This window comes from Budorcas taxicolor, chromosome 20 (genome assembly GCF_023091745.1).
Source record: "Budorcas taxicolor isolate Tak-1 chromosome 20, Takin1.1, whole genome shotgun sequence".
Classification (NCBI taxonomy): domain Eukaryota; kingdom Metazoa; phylum Chordata; class Mammalia; order Artiodactyla; family Bovidae; genus Budorcas; species Budorcas taxicolor.
The window spans coordinates 39,430,691-39,447,299 of NC_068929.1; the positions used below are offsets into that span (position 1 = coordinate 39,430,691).

At 43.1% G+C, this 16,609-nt stretch overlaps 1 protein-coding gene across 1 annotated transcript in view; it reads right to left on the reverse strand.

Moving 5' to 3' along the window:
• Positions 1-16,609, reverse strand: part of EGFLAM (EGF like, fibronectin type III and laminin G domains) — a 187,378-nt gene that overhangs the window by 50,093 nt on the left and 120,676 nt on the right. Inside the window, exons 8-12 of the mRNA XM_052659149.1 lie at positions 6,829-6,944; positions 5,914-6,232; positions 5,157-5,257; positions 3,622-3,722; positions 1,277-1,421 (exon numbers count right to left, since the gene is read on the reverse strand). Of these exons, the coding sequence (XP_052515109.1) occupies positions 1,277-1,421; positions 3,622-3,722; positions 5,157-5,257; positions 5,914-6,232; positions 6,829-6,944 (782 nt within the window). The remainder of the gene's footprint in view (positions 1-1,276; positions 1,422-3,621; positions 3,723-5,156; positions 5,258-5,913; positions 6,233-6,828; positions 6,945-16,609) is intronic.

Genomic DNA, 16,609 nt, shown 5'->3' on the forward strand with positions numbered 1-16,609 from the left:
CCTCTGTCCATGGAACTTTCCAGGCAAGAATCCTGGAGTGGGCTGCCATTTCCTACTCTAGGGGATCTCCCCAACTGTTAGAGCGCTGCAAACTATATACATAGGAACCAGAATAGAATAGGATTATCACCTCCATTTTTCTAGATGCTATGCCTTTATTAATGTAACCTATAATTTCTTTAGCATGTTATCATATGGCCCTATTTATTTGCCTTCATTGAATTTCTTTGTTTTAAACCATATGATACTTATACATGTGTTACGTCTGTTACAGCTTCTTCACCTTGTATTCAGGTTAGTATTTTGAACCCAAGTTCAAAGCTTCTTTATTCCTATCAAATTTAATTTTAACCATAGTAGGCCCACTGTTCTGGCATTTATTGAGTCTGCAGTGCATTTATCCTCTCTTTCCCTTCCTTAGAAATATATGCATATCTGTCTAATGATCTTGGATTCACATTCACTACATTTGTATTCTTGTTCTTTTGGAATCACTGGGATCCAAATGATGAGGTTTATTTATTCTATTTTTTTTTTTTTTAGTAGCAAGTCATGAACCTTTATACAACTTGTCTTGTCAGCAAAGAATATGAATAGCCTAGGAAGGAGAAAGCTACACACATATACACAAAGGCTTTCTTGCTACTTTTTTCCTCAGAGAATACAAACACCTGCCTGATTATAATTACAGACTTGGTTCCTTGGCAGGTTGCTAATCCAAACTGTTTATTCTAAGCACAGTCCTAAAATTGCTCAGAGCATGACAAATATGTGAATACCTAGGTGATTCGCTGAGTAGCCCAACAGTTAAATTGTTTTACCACTTCCTATAATCATGGCCCCAAAAAAGGTGGATGAATGGATTATGCCTGCATATTGAACCAAGTGAACCTTTCGGGATGATTTTCTAAAGTCACAGGATTACAACACCTCTGTCTTAAGAGCAAGCTTTGTGTTTGGCATTAATAATGGCTTCAATTCTTCCAATAGGAGCCTTCCTCTGCATCTGGCTTTGATGTCCTTGTAGAAAAAGAACATGTCCTCGGGTACAAGCCTCCTGCATGTCCCTGCACCCAGGGCCACGATGTCGGCATATTCAGTCCCCCTCCTCAGTAGATGTGGGACAGACATGAGCCCTGAAAGCCCACCTTCAATGGAAAAGCTGGCAGAGCTGGGTTGCCTGAGTATACATGCAAAACAGTCCATCTGCCAGCTCTATGCAGTGGGATCTTCCCAGAGTGCTGGGCAGGAGGGTGCGAATGAGGCACACACTCACCTGGGACTGGCCTGTCACTGGGGTGCCATTGTTCAGCTGCAGCAGCCCATTCAACCCATCTCTGTAGAGCGTAACGGTGTGCCAGCCCCCAAGTTTGATTTTGGTCTCACTTACAATGATGGCGACCCCAGTTCCACAGTTAAACCTGTGGGGGAAGAAAAGAAAACTCTTAGATCAAAGTGAACGTGAAAGTCGCTCAGTTGTGTCCAACTCTTTGCAACCCCATGGACTGACTACACAGTCCATGGAATTCTCCAGGCCAGAATACTGGAGTGGGTAGCCATTCCCTTCTCCAGGGGATCTTCCCAACCCAGGTATTGAACCCAGGTCTCCCACATTGCAGGCAGATTCTTTACCAGCTGAGCTACCAGGGAAGCTCACTATTGTGTTCAGACTCAGTGGACATTTCCAGGGCAGTAATAGCTTCATTGAGAGCCAGTCTGTTCAGAGTTAGGCTTATAGGTATCAAGAGCTGTTTAAATCCGCATACAGAGAAACTTCCTTAGAAAGACGCCTCTTCCCTAGGACCACCTCAGTCTTGTCTTGAATCTGCCTGTAGGACCTTTCAACGTGGGGCCTCCTTTAACCCGACTTTCTCTGTAACTCAGAGAATCCTGGGCAGCTAAGATCCTCTGTCTCCTTCTCAGTGATGGCTGGATACTAAACATGGATTCAAGGTGAGGAGAATTAGGGCTTGAGTCACCCTGAGTCCAGGGATTTCTCTGGGGACTTCCCACAACTCCCAAATGACAGCCTCAGTGATATTAATAAAATGTTGAAAAAAAACCCCAAACGAGTCTTCACACTTATTTTGGCAAGCTGGGCAGCACCGCCATCTGTGTTCAGCTGGGCCTGAGTGCAGGTGTGGTTTCCATGGGAAGCTGCGGCTCAGCGCGGGTGTGGGTGGAGAAGGAGCATTCTCAGACAGTTGCATTATTCTTATTTTTTTTTCCCCCAACCTCCGTATGTCCTGGGGCGTCCTCCGGTCACTACACCTGACATCTAGAATTCTGACCCCTTCTAGCCAAGTTCTAAGCAGCCACCATAGCACCTCCCCTTCGGGTCCCGAGGCTGTTAGAGGGGACTCTGGCCATGACACACAGTGCTGTCCTTTCCAGGATGTGCACTAACTGCAGCTGGCTTCAGGCCTCCCTTTGTCTCCTGATCCTCAGCAGGCAGGAATGGCTTGGAGAGGCACTGCAGCACTGGCTCACCTAGAGGGGGTGATCTCAGAATCACACAGTAGGAGTTGCAGAGATGGAGAGCTGCTACTAGCAAATAACCAGCAGGGCTAGCGCAGTCCTTCAGATCCTCCATGCATCAGAGCCCACGAGGTTACGGACCACTGCCCTGGATCCTACTAGCTGAACTCAATCTCCCATCAAGCAATGCATTTAGCAAAGGATGCAGGGGGCAGGGGCATTTTCTACCCCGTGTGGAATGCTTTGCAGACAGTCTTATCTCTCTTAACCAAAAGTAATTTTGGTGCTGAAATAATCAAAAAACAATAATGGTTGGTGCTTACTGAGTGCTTGCTATGGTTTAGGCACTGCTCTAAGTACCCTTACGTATTAATGCATTTAATCCTCACAGTAACCTTGGGAGGTAACACAGAGTTGGAGAGGTTAAGTCACTTGTTGAAGGTCAGGTCACCAGGGAATGTTATTATGGGGACTCTTGACCAGTAAGCCATGGAGAAGCACTTGGCTGACCTCATCAAATAGTCCCATGTATGCCTCTGTGAGGATGATTAAAACCCTCGCACATCTACAGAACTCTGCCTCCAGAAAACCACACAGAAACCAAAGGTGGGTGGCTTCCAAGATGCACTGGGACACAAATGATCAGGGCAGAGGAGGTAAGTCAAACAGTCCATCACAGTCTGGAGGGAAGATGAGGATATGGTCTGACTCTCTAGGAACCTCCAGGAGGCTGTGGGCTCCTCTCTGGGCTCTGTGGCTGTCAGCTGAATCTACTGCAGGGGACAAGGAGAAGGTCCCAGGCTTCTTCCCATCGCATCCACCAGAGCTCCGGGAAAGAAGGAACTTGATGGGCTTTGGCTCATTGCTGCACCCCCAGGCACTACCGCAGGGCCAGGTACACTGTGGGGGCTCAAGAAAACATTTGCTGTTGAGTGAATGAATGATCACAAGGTTCCAGACTCAAATTTCAGAGGTTACCCTGCTCTCTTGATACCCCAGTATTTAGTAGACTGGTCCAGGCTCCATAATACACAGTTCCTTTATTTACACTATAAATCGAGCATAGGTTTTGTTCACAGTACAGAAAGGAAAACATATTGTAGGGTAGCGTTAAACATTCCAAGGGTTTCTGCCAAGAATTACCTGAACTGGAGCGAGCGCCGGATGACAGCCAGGGACATGAAATCCCCCCTGCCATGCTCATTCTCCCCGCAGTAGAGAAGTAAGCCGTCCTCTGCCTCTGCCTGTTATTATACAAACAAAAGCCACATGAATAATGAGCATCTCCGCTTCCACAGAGGGCCACCCACAAACACTCATGGACACGAAACTCGAGCATCTCCACAGAGGTCCTATTTACAAGCATGCAGACTCCAATTAATTCCCAGGTACATAGTTCTAGTTCATTTTCAATAAACAAGGGGCAGCAATATAAACAGTGTATGAGGAATTTGGCAGTGACGTGAGAGGAAGGCAGCCCCATATCTGACCCACTCTTTACTCTTCCTGGACCCACCAGCAGAGCCTCAGGGAACCATGTGCACAGAGGCCGTGGTCCCACGGGGGCTGCTCTCATCCTCGTCAAATCCTATTCTCACCAAAGAGCATTCCAGTTTTTCCTTCTTTTTTTTTTACTTCCCAAGCACATTTGCATCTTTCCTTGCATTAGGAGAACAAGACAACACAAGCAGCGCACGGACTAGTTTGGTTTTCACCCATGCTGCCTGCCCTAGACTGGGACAAGTCGTCTTGTGGATTCTCAGCACTCTGACCTTAAAGGGGACTTGTTTCCGTATCTCCAAACCCAGTCCTGTCATCTGCGATACCCAAAAGAATGCCTTTAAGCTGAAGGCACTGCAGCTGATTCATAGTGAAGAGCATCTATTGGGCTGTCACCACCTGCCAGGGTTGCATATAGCTGGTTTTCCATCTGTGCAGGTGCAGTCATAACAAGGAAGATTGTTTGGGCTTCCAGTAAAAGGGATTTGGGGATGAAGAATGCATTTATGCCTTCTGAAATCCTGGCCTGGTCACGATAATGAAAGTCAACTGAAAAAACAAATGCACAACCTAAGAGTTGAGAATTATGTTTTATTTGATGGACTTGAGGACATTATGCCCAGGGAATAGTCTCTCAGAGCTATTAGGCTTAAAGTGTGAAAGTGTTAGTCACTCAGTTGGGCTCAACTCTCTGGGATCTCATTGGACTGTAGCCCAACAGGCTCTTCTGTCCATGAAATTGTCTAGGCAAGGGTACTAGAGTGGGTTGCCATTTCCTTCTCCAGGTGGTCTTCCCAACCCAGGGACTGAACCCTGGTCTCCCGCATTGCAGGCAGATTCTTTACCATTTGAGCTGCCAGGAAAGCCCTGTAAGTCCTCAGCAAATCTGCTGAATGAAACGTAATTCTCATCTTTTAGGTCAACATGTGCAGTATGGCTGGAACCCAAACATTCTCCTCGGGAACTTTCAGACCAGCCATTTCCATAGTTCGGTAACATACACAACCCACTCTCCCTTTGGTGCCGCCCTCGAGTGTGCAAATGTGTCCATCGTTCTCGCTGCCCTGTGAATGGGTTCACCCTCTGCTTCCTCTCCCCTTCTCCTTCTCCCTTTGCTGCAGCACACTGCTGTGTTAAGGTGTCCAACAGGCACTCATAAAAGGATTAATCCTTCTTACCCTAAATTCAAGAGTAATTTGAAATGCCTGGTAAGAGTTCTTCAGAGGTTCAAAGGTTACATAGGAATGACCAAAGAACTGAGGATACTGTATAACAACATCTGAAAAAAGAAAAAGAATGCTGTTTGCTCACTTCTTCAAATGCATAACATCAATACACAACGCCATTGCCTGGATGTCATTAAGTAAAAATTCCGATTGTGTACTAAGCCTAGCTTGCCGTCTTCACTTCTCTGCTCTTTACCCCTAGGATTCTCATTCCTGGGGGCATTGAGCTTCTGAAGTTCTTAGGGAGAAATCAGATCTTTGGAGGTTGTTACTTGCCACTATAAAAAGAAATCAGTGGCTTAAAGGCTACTGACACCTACTTTCACATTGCACAACTGTGTAATATATGTTGGCTCAACTAGTATCCTTCTTAACCTTCACGCACAGATTTCTGCTATATTTTTTGTAGAAGAGGTGTCACAAAAGTAAACCCACTCCCAAGGTGCCATTGGGATGATTTATGCATTGCTCCAAAAGGAGTACATGTTTGGCACATACAGGAATAGGGCTGCTATCCAACTAGGAGCAACGGAAGATTCACATTTGCCCTGTATTGCTAACTAGCTAGTTTAATAACTAAAACATGGGAGAAAGGGCTTATCTTAGGAAAAGGACAAGAAGGAACCTTGTGTGGACTGCAATACTGCTCTCCGGCTCCCTGTAGGGTTAGCCCACCCCATGCTGCCCACCCACTCCCCCAGGCACCTACCTTCTGAGCAGCTCTCACCACCTTTGCCCAGGTTGCAGTGGCATCGAGAGCCCCCCCAGGTGTAGTCATTGACACAAAAGCTGTCAGCAGAGCAAAGAGTTTCATCACAAGACATGTCAAAAAGCCTTGGCATCATAGCCACACCATTCTTTCCCTTCCTGTCCATTGGAGTGGGCTGCAGAGCCACTGCAGCTGTGGGGAGAGATGCTGGGGTTGGGGGGACAAGCCTAGAAACAGTCATTGGGTTCGGTCGAGGCGCCATCTTGGATTCCACAAAAAATTTCTTATTCCCTTCTTTGATAGCAGGAAGTGGTTTAACCTAAAGACAGAGAAGGAAAAGAAGTTCAGGATTAACATGGAGCAAGTAATTAGACTGCCTTATTTATGGTTGATGTCTAATACATGAAACTATAGTTATTTTGATATTTCCCAAAACCTTGGGAGGTAGAGACGGCAAATAGTACTGACTCCAGTTTATGGATAAAGAACTTCAGGCTCAAGACTTTTAAGTACCTTCCCCTGTATTACTCAGAAAATCAGTGCTAAAACTGATATTACATGTTTTATCTTTATTACAACATCATTAAGGCACATTACTTTTTCAAGGAATTGTTCATTTCCTTATCAATACTGACTTTATAAAATTTCACTTGCTTGGAATCTAAATATGCTTTTGCCAAATGGTGAAGTCAACAAGCAGAGGCTGACTTTAGAACATCGGCATAGTTGGTATCTAGTTACTATTCATTTACAATCACCTGCAGACTAATAGTCAGAGGAAATAAACACATTTTAGAAGCAAATGAGCCAATTTAAGTAACTCTTAATTAAGATGCTTATGGTCCATTGACTAAACCGCTTTGTTCAGCAAGGAAACAAAAACACCCAGGCTTATAAAGCAGGACTTCTTATTACCTCCTCAAAGGAAATATCCAGATCTAAGTCATCTTCAAATGTGTCATCATCCTCGCCAGTCTCTGTGTCGGTTGCATAATGGGGTCCATAGCGCCCACTTCCAGATTCCTCGGGACCTTCGTAGAGAAAGCAGCAGCCCGCAGTCAGCACCTGCCTTTGCTCCCTTTTCTATCCTAGCATAGCCCATACACAGCTGTACTGAATGGATGGAGATACATCAGAAACACACAAGGAATTCAACACAGAAGAGGAAGCAATATTGAGCAAAAAAATATGGAAAACATTTAATCTCATAAGTAAGGAAATGCCCATAAAAAGCAGAAAGAGCTGCCATTTTATACCAACAAGACTGGCAAAGACAAAAGTCAGATAATAAAAAATATTGCCAAGGGGATCTCCTTGGTGGCCCAGTGGTTAAGACGCCACACGCCCAATGCAGGGGCACGGGTTCACCCCCTGGTTGGGAAACCAAGATCCTACATGCCGCACAGCAGGGCCTGGGAAAAATGTATTGCTACCTTTAGACCATGAAATTTTCGCACCGTGTTTTATGTCCCTGGATATGTTCCAGTGTCTCCTGGTTTACAGTCTATGGACTCGTATCCTACCATTGTGTGAAAATTGTATAAATCTTCATTGTTGAATTGGTTCACAGTGCTTTTCAGGTCTACTATAGCATCCTACTTCTCTGTGATAGAAGAGAAGAATCTTCTATCACAGAGAAGTAATAATAGAATGTACACGCATTCTACTAACTTTTGAGACTTTGATATTGAAACTCCAACTAAAAACCTTAATTTATCTACTTAAAAAAAGTAATTGTAACATATAGTGGAATTATATGTAACCTTGTTCTGAATTTTTCAAGTCTCTTGTAAATGTGCTATCATATGTTCATAATTAAAAACTAAAATTATAAAATGTATTGCCAAGGATGGAATCAATGGAGACTCATACTCTGATGTCAGATGTGTAAACTGGTATATCCTCTTTGCAAAACACATGGAAATACTTAATGAAGCAGAAAATGTTCATACCTTTTGACCCAGCAATCTCACTCCCACTTACAAAATATGGAGAAGATCTTTCCCATGTGTACCGGGAGACAGGAGCATAACACATTTGCAACATCATAATTTATAATAGTACAAAAGAACCTGCCAAATTTGTTATTTATAATAACAGTAACACCCCAAATATCTATCAACAGAGAATGGATAAGTGAATTAAAATATCTATGGAGTGGAATACTATGTAACAGGGAAGATGAATGAACATTTAATTGAGGCATTAGTTGAGGCATTGGATGAACATTTAGTTGACACATTTAATGAGTCAACATGGTTTAATCTCACATGATTTTATGCAAAAAAAATGCAAGTTGCCAAGGAACATACCAGTTTGATTCCACTTACATAAAAATCAGCAGCAAGAAAAACTATATATTATTTAAGGATACATACACACATGCAGACTTCCCTTGTGGCTCAGACGATAAAGAATCTGCCTGCAATTCTGGAGACCCATGTGTGATCCTCAGGTTGGGAAGATCTCCTGGAGAAAGGAATGGCAACCCACTCCAGTATTCTTCCCTAGAGAATTCCATGGACAGAGGAGCCTGGCGGGCTATAGTCCATGGGACTGCAAAGAGTTGGACATGACTGAGCAACTAACACAAACATACATGTATGTTTTGAGTTAGGGTACAGGACCCACTCAGATACCAATATCTGCAGACGCTCAAGTTCTTTATATAAAATGCCAGAGCACAGCTGGCCCTCGGTATCTGCAGGTTCTGCATCCATGGTTTCAACCAACCACAGATCAGTATGGAAGACCTATTGTGTATGTAATTTAAACTCTTAAGAAAAGTAAAGCAGGGGGCTTCCCTAGTGGTCCAGTGGTTAAGAATCCACCTTGCAATACGGGGGATGTGGGTTCAATCCCTGGTCAAGGAACTAAGACCCAACATGCGGTGGAGCAACTAGGCCCATGTGCCACAACTACTGAGCCTGTGAGCCATAATGAAAAAGATCCCACATGATGCCCTGAAGATCCTGGGTGCTGCAACTAAGACTTGATGCAGCCAGAAAAATATTTTTTTTAAAAAAGAAAAGAAAAACAAGGCAATGATCAAAAATACCTGGGAAAGGTTAGAAGAGGATTATGAATGAGGTTGACATTCAGGGTCTTTGAAAGTACTCTAAAATATTCTATTTCTTAAGGTAGGTGCTGGATACCCATGAGCATTTATATTATACAAAAGCATAAACTAATATGTGTATAAATATACTTTTGATGTATGAGATATTTCCAGAGAAGAAAATGGCACCCTACTCCAGTACTCTTGCCTGGAAAATCCCATGGACGGAGGAGCCTGGTAGGCTGAAGACCATGGGGTCACTAAGAGTTGGACATGACTTAGTGACTTCACTTTCACTTTCCATTTTCATGTATTGGAGAAGGAAATGGCAACCCACTCCAGTGTTCTTGCCTGGAGAATCCCAGGGATGGCAGAGCCTAGTGGGCTGCCGTCTATGGGGCCTCACAGAGTCGGACACAACTGAAGCAACTTAGCAGCAGCAGCATGAGATATTTCATTAAAAGTTCTTTAAAACAAGAAAGAGACATTATTCTACAGCAAATGCATCCAGGAAAAAAAAGGTGTCCCATGTGACATCTTGGGTGTCAACCATTTCCATCCATAGGACAGGAAGATCTTTCAAAACTGAAAGGTGGGTTGAGAAAAACTTGTAGGGGACAACACAGCTTATTGTTCCTTGGGGGATGGTCAGATTAACAGTTTTATTCAGCTGCCATCCAGAAAAATCTACTGATCTTAAAGTCCTGACAGGCTAAACACAGGAAGCCCTACCCTCACGGTCTGAGAGTCTTTCAAAGTGCTGCTCCCTAGCGCCCCCATGGGGCTCCTGGTGGCTTAGGGTAAGCACAGGTACCAGCTGCCTTCCCTAACTCAGACAAACCAGGTACTGAACTTTTTGGCTGTAACAACTCTGGCAACAGAAACTCACTTTTGTAGGTCACTGGTGCTTATTAGTTATTGAATGATTAGTAAAAAGAAAGAAAATGACATTAAAAACATAAATTGAACGTAAAGACAAATCTGCTTTCAGAATAAACTAAGCCAAACATTTTTCTCATAAAAGCAAACTCACCCTCGTCTAAGAAAAATAGCAAGCAGATTGACTACGAAGCTGAAGGAAATGACAGAAAGGGAGTGTGGGAAGCCTGCTCAGTGGGCACACTGCTGACCAGACATCTTCTCCTGTCTTAGGAAGAGGAGCATGTGGTCAGCAGGTGATCCACAGACGGCAGGGAAGGTCCTCTTCTCAGGTATGAGGCATGTCTTGGTAGAGCTTTTCTCACCACCTCCACACCAATTTCCTAGTTTTATTTAAAGCAGCCCACATGTCAGCTGAAAATTCAAGTCTGTTGGTGCCAGATTTATACCTAGATGCAAATTCTTTCAAGCCACCTGCATCCAGCCAGCACAGCTGTGTGCCAGATGTCTACATACAAACATCCAGGAAGCCCCCCGGGGTGGGGGGGAGGGGGGGGGGACAGCTCCCCCTTCTCCTGTCTCTCTGCATCTTTGTATCTTTCTGTCTCTCTCCCTGTCTCTTTCATCTCACCCTCATCACTCTCGATTTTATCTTTGTCTCTTTTATATTTTCAGAATTGTTGAATTTCATTAGAAAGAATTCAAATGGTAATACAAGAATTAATATAGCACATGCATGGAGAGAGATGGATTTTGTCTTCAGTAGGTGGGTCTCTGTACCTCCTGGGTGTTCACTCTTGCCCCCTGCACAGTCTAGTCACTGTTACATAGTTACTGTTCTCATGGATGTCGAGACTCTCTGCATTTCATCTTATAACGCTCTATCCGGAAAAACATTTTCAGACTCCCACTGCCTACAAAATAGATGTCCAGGCTCTTTGGTTAAGAATTAAAGAATCTCAATGATCACAAAATCAGATTGATTATATACTTTGCAGCCGAAGATGAAGAAGCTCTATACATTCAACCAAAACAAGACTAGGAGTTGACTGTGACTCAGATCATGAACTCTTTGTAGCAAAATTCAGAATTTAGATTGAAGAAAGTAGGGAAAACCACTAGGCCATTCAGGTATGACCTAAATCAAATTCCTTATGATTATACAGTGGAAATGACAAATAGATTCAAGAGATTAGATCTGATAAACAGAGAGCCTGAGAACTATGGATAGAGGTTTGTAACCTTGTACAGAAGGAGATCAAAACCATCGTTAAGAAAAAGAAATGCAAAAAGGCACAATGGTTGTTTGAAGACACCTTACAAATAGCTGAGAAAAGAAGAGAAGCAGAAGGCAAAGGTGAAAAGGAAAGATATACCCATCTGAATGCAGAGTTCCAAAGAATAACAAGGAGAGATAAGAAAGCCTTCCTAAGTAAACAATCCTGGAGAAGGAAATGGCAACTCAATCCAGTATTCTTGCCTGGAAATCCCACGGACAGAGGAGCCTGGAGAGCTACAGCCCACGGAGTTGCAAAAGAGTCAGACATGACTTGGAGACTAAATAAAGTGAACAATGCAAAGAAACTGAGAAAAACAATAGAATAGGAAAGACCAGAGATCTCTTCAAGAAAATTAGAGATATCAAGGAAACATTTCATCAAAGATGTGCACAATAAAGGACAGAGATACTATGGACCTAACAGAAGCAGAAGATATTAAGAAGAGATGGCAAGAATACACAGAACTATACAAAAAAAGGTCTTCATGACCCAGATAACCACGATGGTGTGATCACTCATCTAGAGCCAGACATCCTGGAGCGTGAAGTCAAGTGGGCCTTAGGAAGCATCATTATGAACAAAGCTAGCAGAGGTGATGGAATTCCAGCTGAGCTATTTGATTCTGTTAAAGTGCTGCATTCAATATGCCAGCAAATATGAAAAACTCAGCAGTGGCCACAGAACTGGAAAAGGTTCGTTTTCATTTCAACCCCAAAGAAAGGCAATGCCGAAGAATGTTCAAACTATCACACAATTGCATGCATTTCACATGCTAGCAAGGTCATGCTCAAAATTTTCCAAGCTAGGCTTCAATAGTTTGTGAACCAAGAACTTCCAGGTGTTCAAGCTGGATTTAGAAAAGGCAGAAGAACCAGAGATCAAATTGCCGACATCCACTGGATCATAGAGAAGGCAAGAGAATTCCAGGAAAACATCTACTTCTGCTTCACTGACTAAGTTAAAGCCTTGGACTATGTGGAACACAATGAACTGTGGAAAATTCTGAAAGAGATGGGAATACCAGACCACCTTACCTGCCTCCTGAGAAACCTGTATGCTTTTGTAAAGAAGCAACAGTTAGAACTGGATATGGAACAAAGGACTGGTTCAAAATTGGGAAAGGAGTATGTCAAGGCTGCATATTGTCACCCTGCTTATTTAACTTATATACAGAGTACATCATGTGAAATGCCAGGCTGGATGAAGCACAAGCTGGAATCAAGGTTTCCAGAAGAAATATCAATAACCTTAGATAAACAGAAGATACCACCCTTATGGGAGAAAGTGAAGAGGAACTGAAGAGCCTATTGATGAAGGTGAAAGAGAAGAGTGAAAATGCTGGCTTAAACCTCAACATTCAAAAAACTAAGATCATGGCATCCCGTTCCATCACTTCATGGCAAATAGATGGGGAAGCAATGGAAACAGTGACAGACTTTATTTTGGGGGGCTCCAAAATCACTACAGATGGTGACTGCAGCCATGAAATTAGAAGATGTTTGCCTCTTGGAAGAAAAATTATTGCAAACCTAGACAACATATTAAAAAGGCAGAGAACTTTGCCGGGAAAGGTCTATATAGTCAAAGCTGTGGTTTTTCCAGTAGTCATGTCTGGATGTGAGTGTTGGACCATAAAGAAGGCTGAGCGCTGAAGAATTGATGCTTTTGAACTGTGATGTTGGAGAAGACTCTTAAGAGTCCCTTGGACAGCAAGAAGATCAAACCAGTCAATCCTAAAGGAAATCAACCCTGAATATTCATTGGAAGGACTGAAGCTGAAGCTGAACCTCCAATACTTTGGCCAAAGATGCCAAGAGCCGACTCATTAGAAAAGACCCTGAAGCTGGGAAAGACTGAAGGCAGGAGGAGAAGGGGCCAACAGAAGATGAGATGGTTGGAATGGCATCACCAGCTCAATGGACATGAGTTTGAGCAATCTCAGGGAGATGGTGAAGGACAGGGAAGCATGGTGCACTGCATTGAGACATTGAACAACAAAGGTCACAGCTCCTCTTTTTCCTCCCTTATCCTGTCACCATTGTTTATGGAAACCTACCGCCTCTCTCATAGAGACAGGGACTGTTGGGTGCTTCACACGATACATTCCTAAACTTTACAATTCTCCTGCAGTGTAAGTCTGGTAGATTTCATTTTGCAGATAAGTAAATTAAATTCAGGGAAGTTAAGTGGTTTGACTAAGATCAAAAGACTGTCTTTTTCACACACAAAAAAATACTTTCTCAGTTAGGTCTGGCCTAACCGAAAGCCAGGTTTTTCTGGTCACTGTTTTTCCATTGCCTGTAAGAGAAGACACCACTGTGGAGGAGGCTGGGATTTATAAAATTAACATTTATTTATCATTTTTATTGTGCCAGGAGCTGTGCATATATTCTTTCTATTATCCTTGCCAAATCTTGATAAATTGGTATTATTACTAACATTTTACCATGTGGAGATATCAACTGAGAAAGATTAAATAACTTGCTCAAAGGCACACAGACAGTAAACAACTTTATCCTTAGTCTCTTTTTGATTACATTATGCTACTTATGGGGCTTCCCTGATAGCTCAGTTGGTAAAGAATCTGCCTGCAATGCAGGAGACCCCGGTTCGATTCCTGGGTCGGAAAGATCCACTGGAGAAGGGATAGGCTACCCACTCCAGTGTTCTTGGGCTTCGCTGTGGCTCAGCTGGTAAAGAATTTGCTTGCCATGTGGGAGACCTGGGTTCGATCCCTGGGTTGGGAAGATCCCCTGGAGAAGAAAAAGGCTACTCACTCCAGTATTCTGGCCTGGAGAATTCCATGGACTATACAGTCCATGGGGTTGCAAAGAGTCGGACAGGACTGAGCAAATTTCACTCACATGCCACTTATGATCTGACTCCAAATTGTAGTTTGACTCTTTTTTTCCCCTCTTCCAAAGTCTCAATGGCCAAACTGGTCTACTAGTTGTTTCGTGAACACAACTTGTTTTCTTACCCCAAGACTTTGGTTAATGCTCTTCTCCACATCACCTAATTTCCCCTCTCCTGTATCATAATATGTAATTTACCTACCCTTCCAGTTGCATGCACTCTGTAGAGACAGAGCTGAATGTGTATCATCCAAAGACCAAAATCAAGCAATATTTTAAAAAGAGAACATCAGACTATTCTTGGGGAAAAAATGGTGACTCCAGAAAAGATGGAGCTGCCAAGTCCTATAGAACAATTCTTCCATCTTCTCCTCGGTGGGGCTGTTCACCCAGGGATATGTCTCTAATCCTGAGCTCAGAATAAGCATCCATAGTTTAATGAATTCAATGGATATTTAAAATGGCATTTACACTTTCTGGAATCCTTGTGTTTCTCAACTCAAATGTGAACGCCCTGAGGGCAGGACTATATTTTAGATTTCTTGATATGCCTCCCTATCCTCCATTTAACTCATGCTTCACACATTTGCCAACAGCTAACACCTCCACCAGGCATGGAGACACTCGCAGCATGGCACGGCGCGACAGTGGCAGTCTGTCTCTGCCCTGTCCTAACACACCTGGTCACGTCTGTTTAAGTGGTGGAATATTGGGGACAAATCCTTGTGTGGTGAGATGCTGCCCCCAAATCCAAAAACATTCTCCCCAGACTGTCACCATTCCTGTCTCCTTCCCCAGCCCAGAACTAGATGTTTAGAGTTGGAAGACCATTGGGTCCAAAATTCTCATTTCATAAATGTGGAAACTCAGGCCACAGGAGAGATAAGAACTTAATACAAGGTCATGCATCTCATGAGCAGAAAATTCAATACCAGAAGCAGGCCGTATGACCCTGAATTTGACACCCAGAATACTCTAGCACACAAATGTCTCGACACCAAGCATATAAGGCACTTCAGCCAGATGGATATAGTGGAGCCAGGGAAGGTAACTGAGTCCTCGTCCTGCCCCTTAACTCGTCCTAGGAAGGAAACTCTACATTGAAGGAAAGGACCATTGCCACCGCTGTGAAATGGTACCGTGATGAGAACACAAATGACTCCATTCTCTGCTCATTTTGACAAGGAAAATAAGACATGTCTTGTTCAGCGAATAAGATTACTTAGTCTCTATAATCATTGCTTCTGTTTGACACTGTATGTAACATATCTCTTTGAAGCCAGAGGTTACTGCTCTGTTTGGGGAAACAAAGGGTGTGAGATAAGAGTGGGACGAGAATGTGGAATTACAAAGTTTTAGAGTCAAAGACAACTTGAGTAGAAAGACCTTGGAGATTGGTGAGCACAAGTCAGTTTCACAGAGGAGTAAGCTGAGGCTCAGAGGGGCCATGTGACTTGCCCAGAGAGGCAGCTCATCGGTGGCAGAGCTGACCTATGGTCCTGGACTCTTGATACTGCACTCCAGTGCTTGCTGCAGCATCTCTTCTTGTCTCTCACAATCATCACCACTCCCCATTTTAACAGGAAGGAAATGAGCGGAGCAAGGACGAGACACTGTTACAGCATGAAGACAGCTCAAATGAAGACCCCACTCTTGTTTTCTAATGGCCCCACCTCCCCAGATCTCAAATCCACTGCTTCTCTGAAGATTTTGCCAGTGCTGTTTCTAAGTGAGCACAGAACATTCGGTCCAAGCCAGTGATAAGCATTCTCCCCATAGCCTGGGGTTATTGTAATTAAAGTGCATAACTTATCTCTCTCCGCTTGACACTTTGTTAATTAGGAAAAGAGAACATTAAAAAAAAAAAAAAAAGAGCCATTTATTTAGAACGAGAATAGTCAAACCATTGACTGAATACAAAACAAGTTCAAGGGTTATTGCCATGAGGAAAATTGATAAACAAAAGACAAATTTCATTAAGGGATGACTTATTTTTTAAAAACTTATGTGCTTGTTTTTATAGAGGTTATACCATTTTTTTCTGATGTATCAACATGATATAGTTGGCAATACCCTAGTCATGGAAACCAATAATTGGGAAAGAGACATAAGTGACTGTGTGACCTTGAAAGAGTCATTTAATCTCCTTGGGTCTCATGGTTTCTAATAAAATAAGGAATGGGATTGGATTTGATGACCTGCTGGCACTAACTTTCTGTGACCCTAAAGTTTACCCTGTTGATTTAGACATATTACAGGCATCTGTTACTCCAAGAGAAGTTTGAAAAAGAAACAACCAGGGAATTTCACTTATGTGGATAAAAAAGAAAAAAGGAGTTGGTTCAGCACAGAAGTTACACACCTTGGGGATTGTAACTTTGTTCAACATTATAAGCCTCCTAGATGATGTGAGCTATCACTTATCAGAGTTCATCTTCATTCATAAGAACCAGGTTGTATTTGGGACCCTTTACTTAACCACTCTTGTGAAGGATGAGAAAGGAACACTCATTCTCCACTCCTGAAGCTGCAGTCATGAGAAGTTTCCTGAAATACTGCTGGATGCGTGGCCAACCTTTCCCCTCCCTACAGAGGCAGAGACAGATGCTGAGTAGAAGCATTTG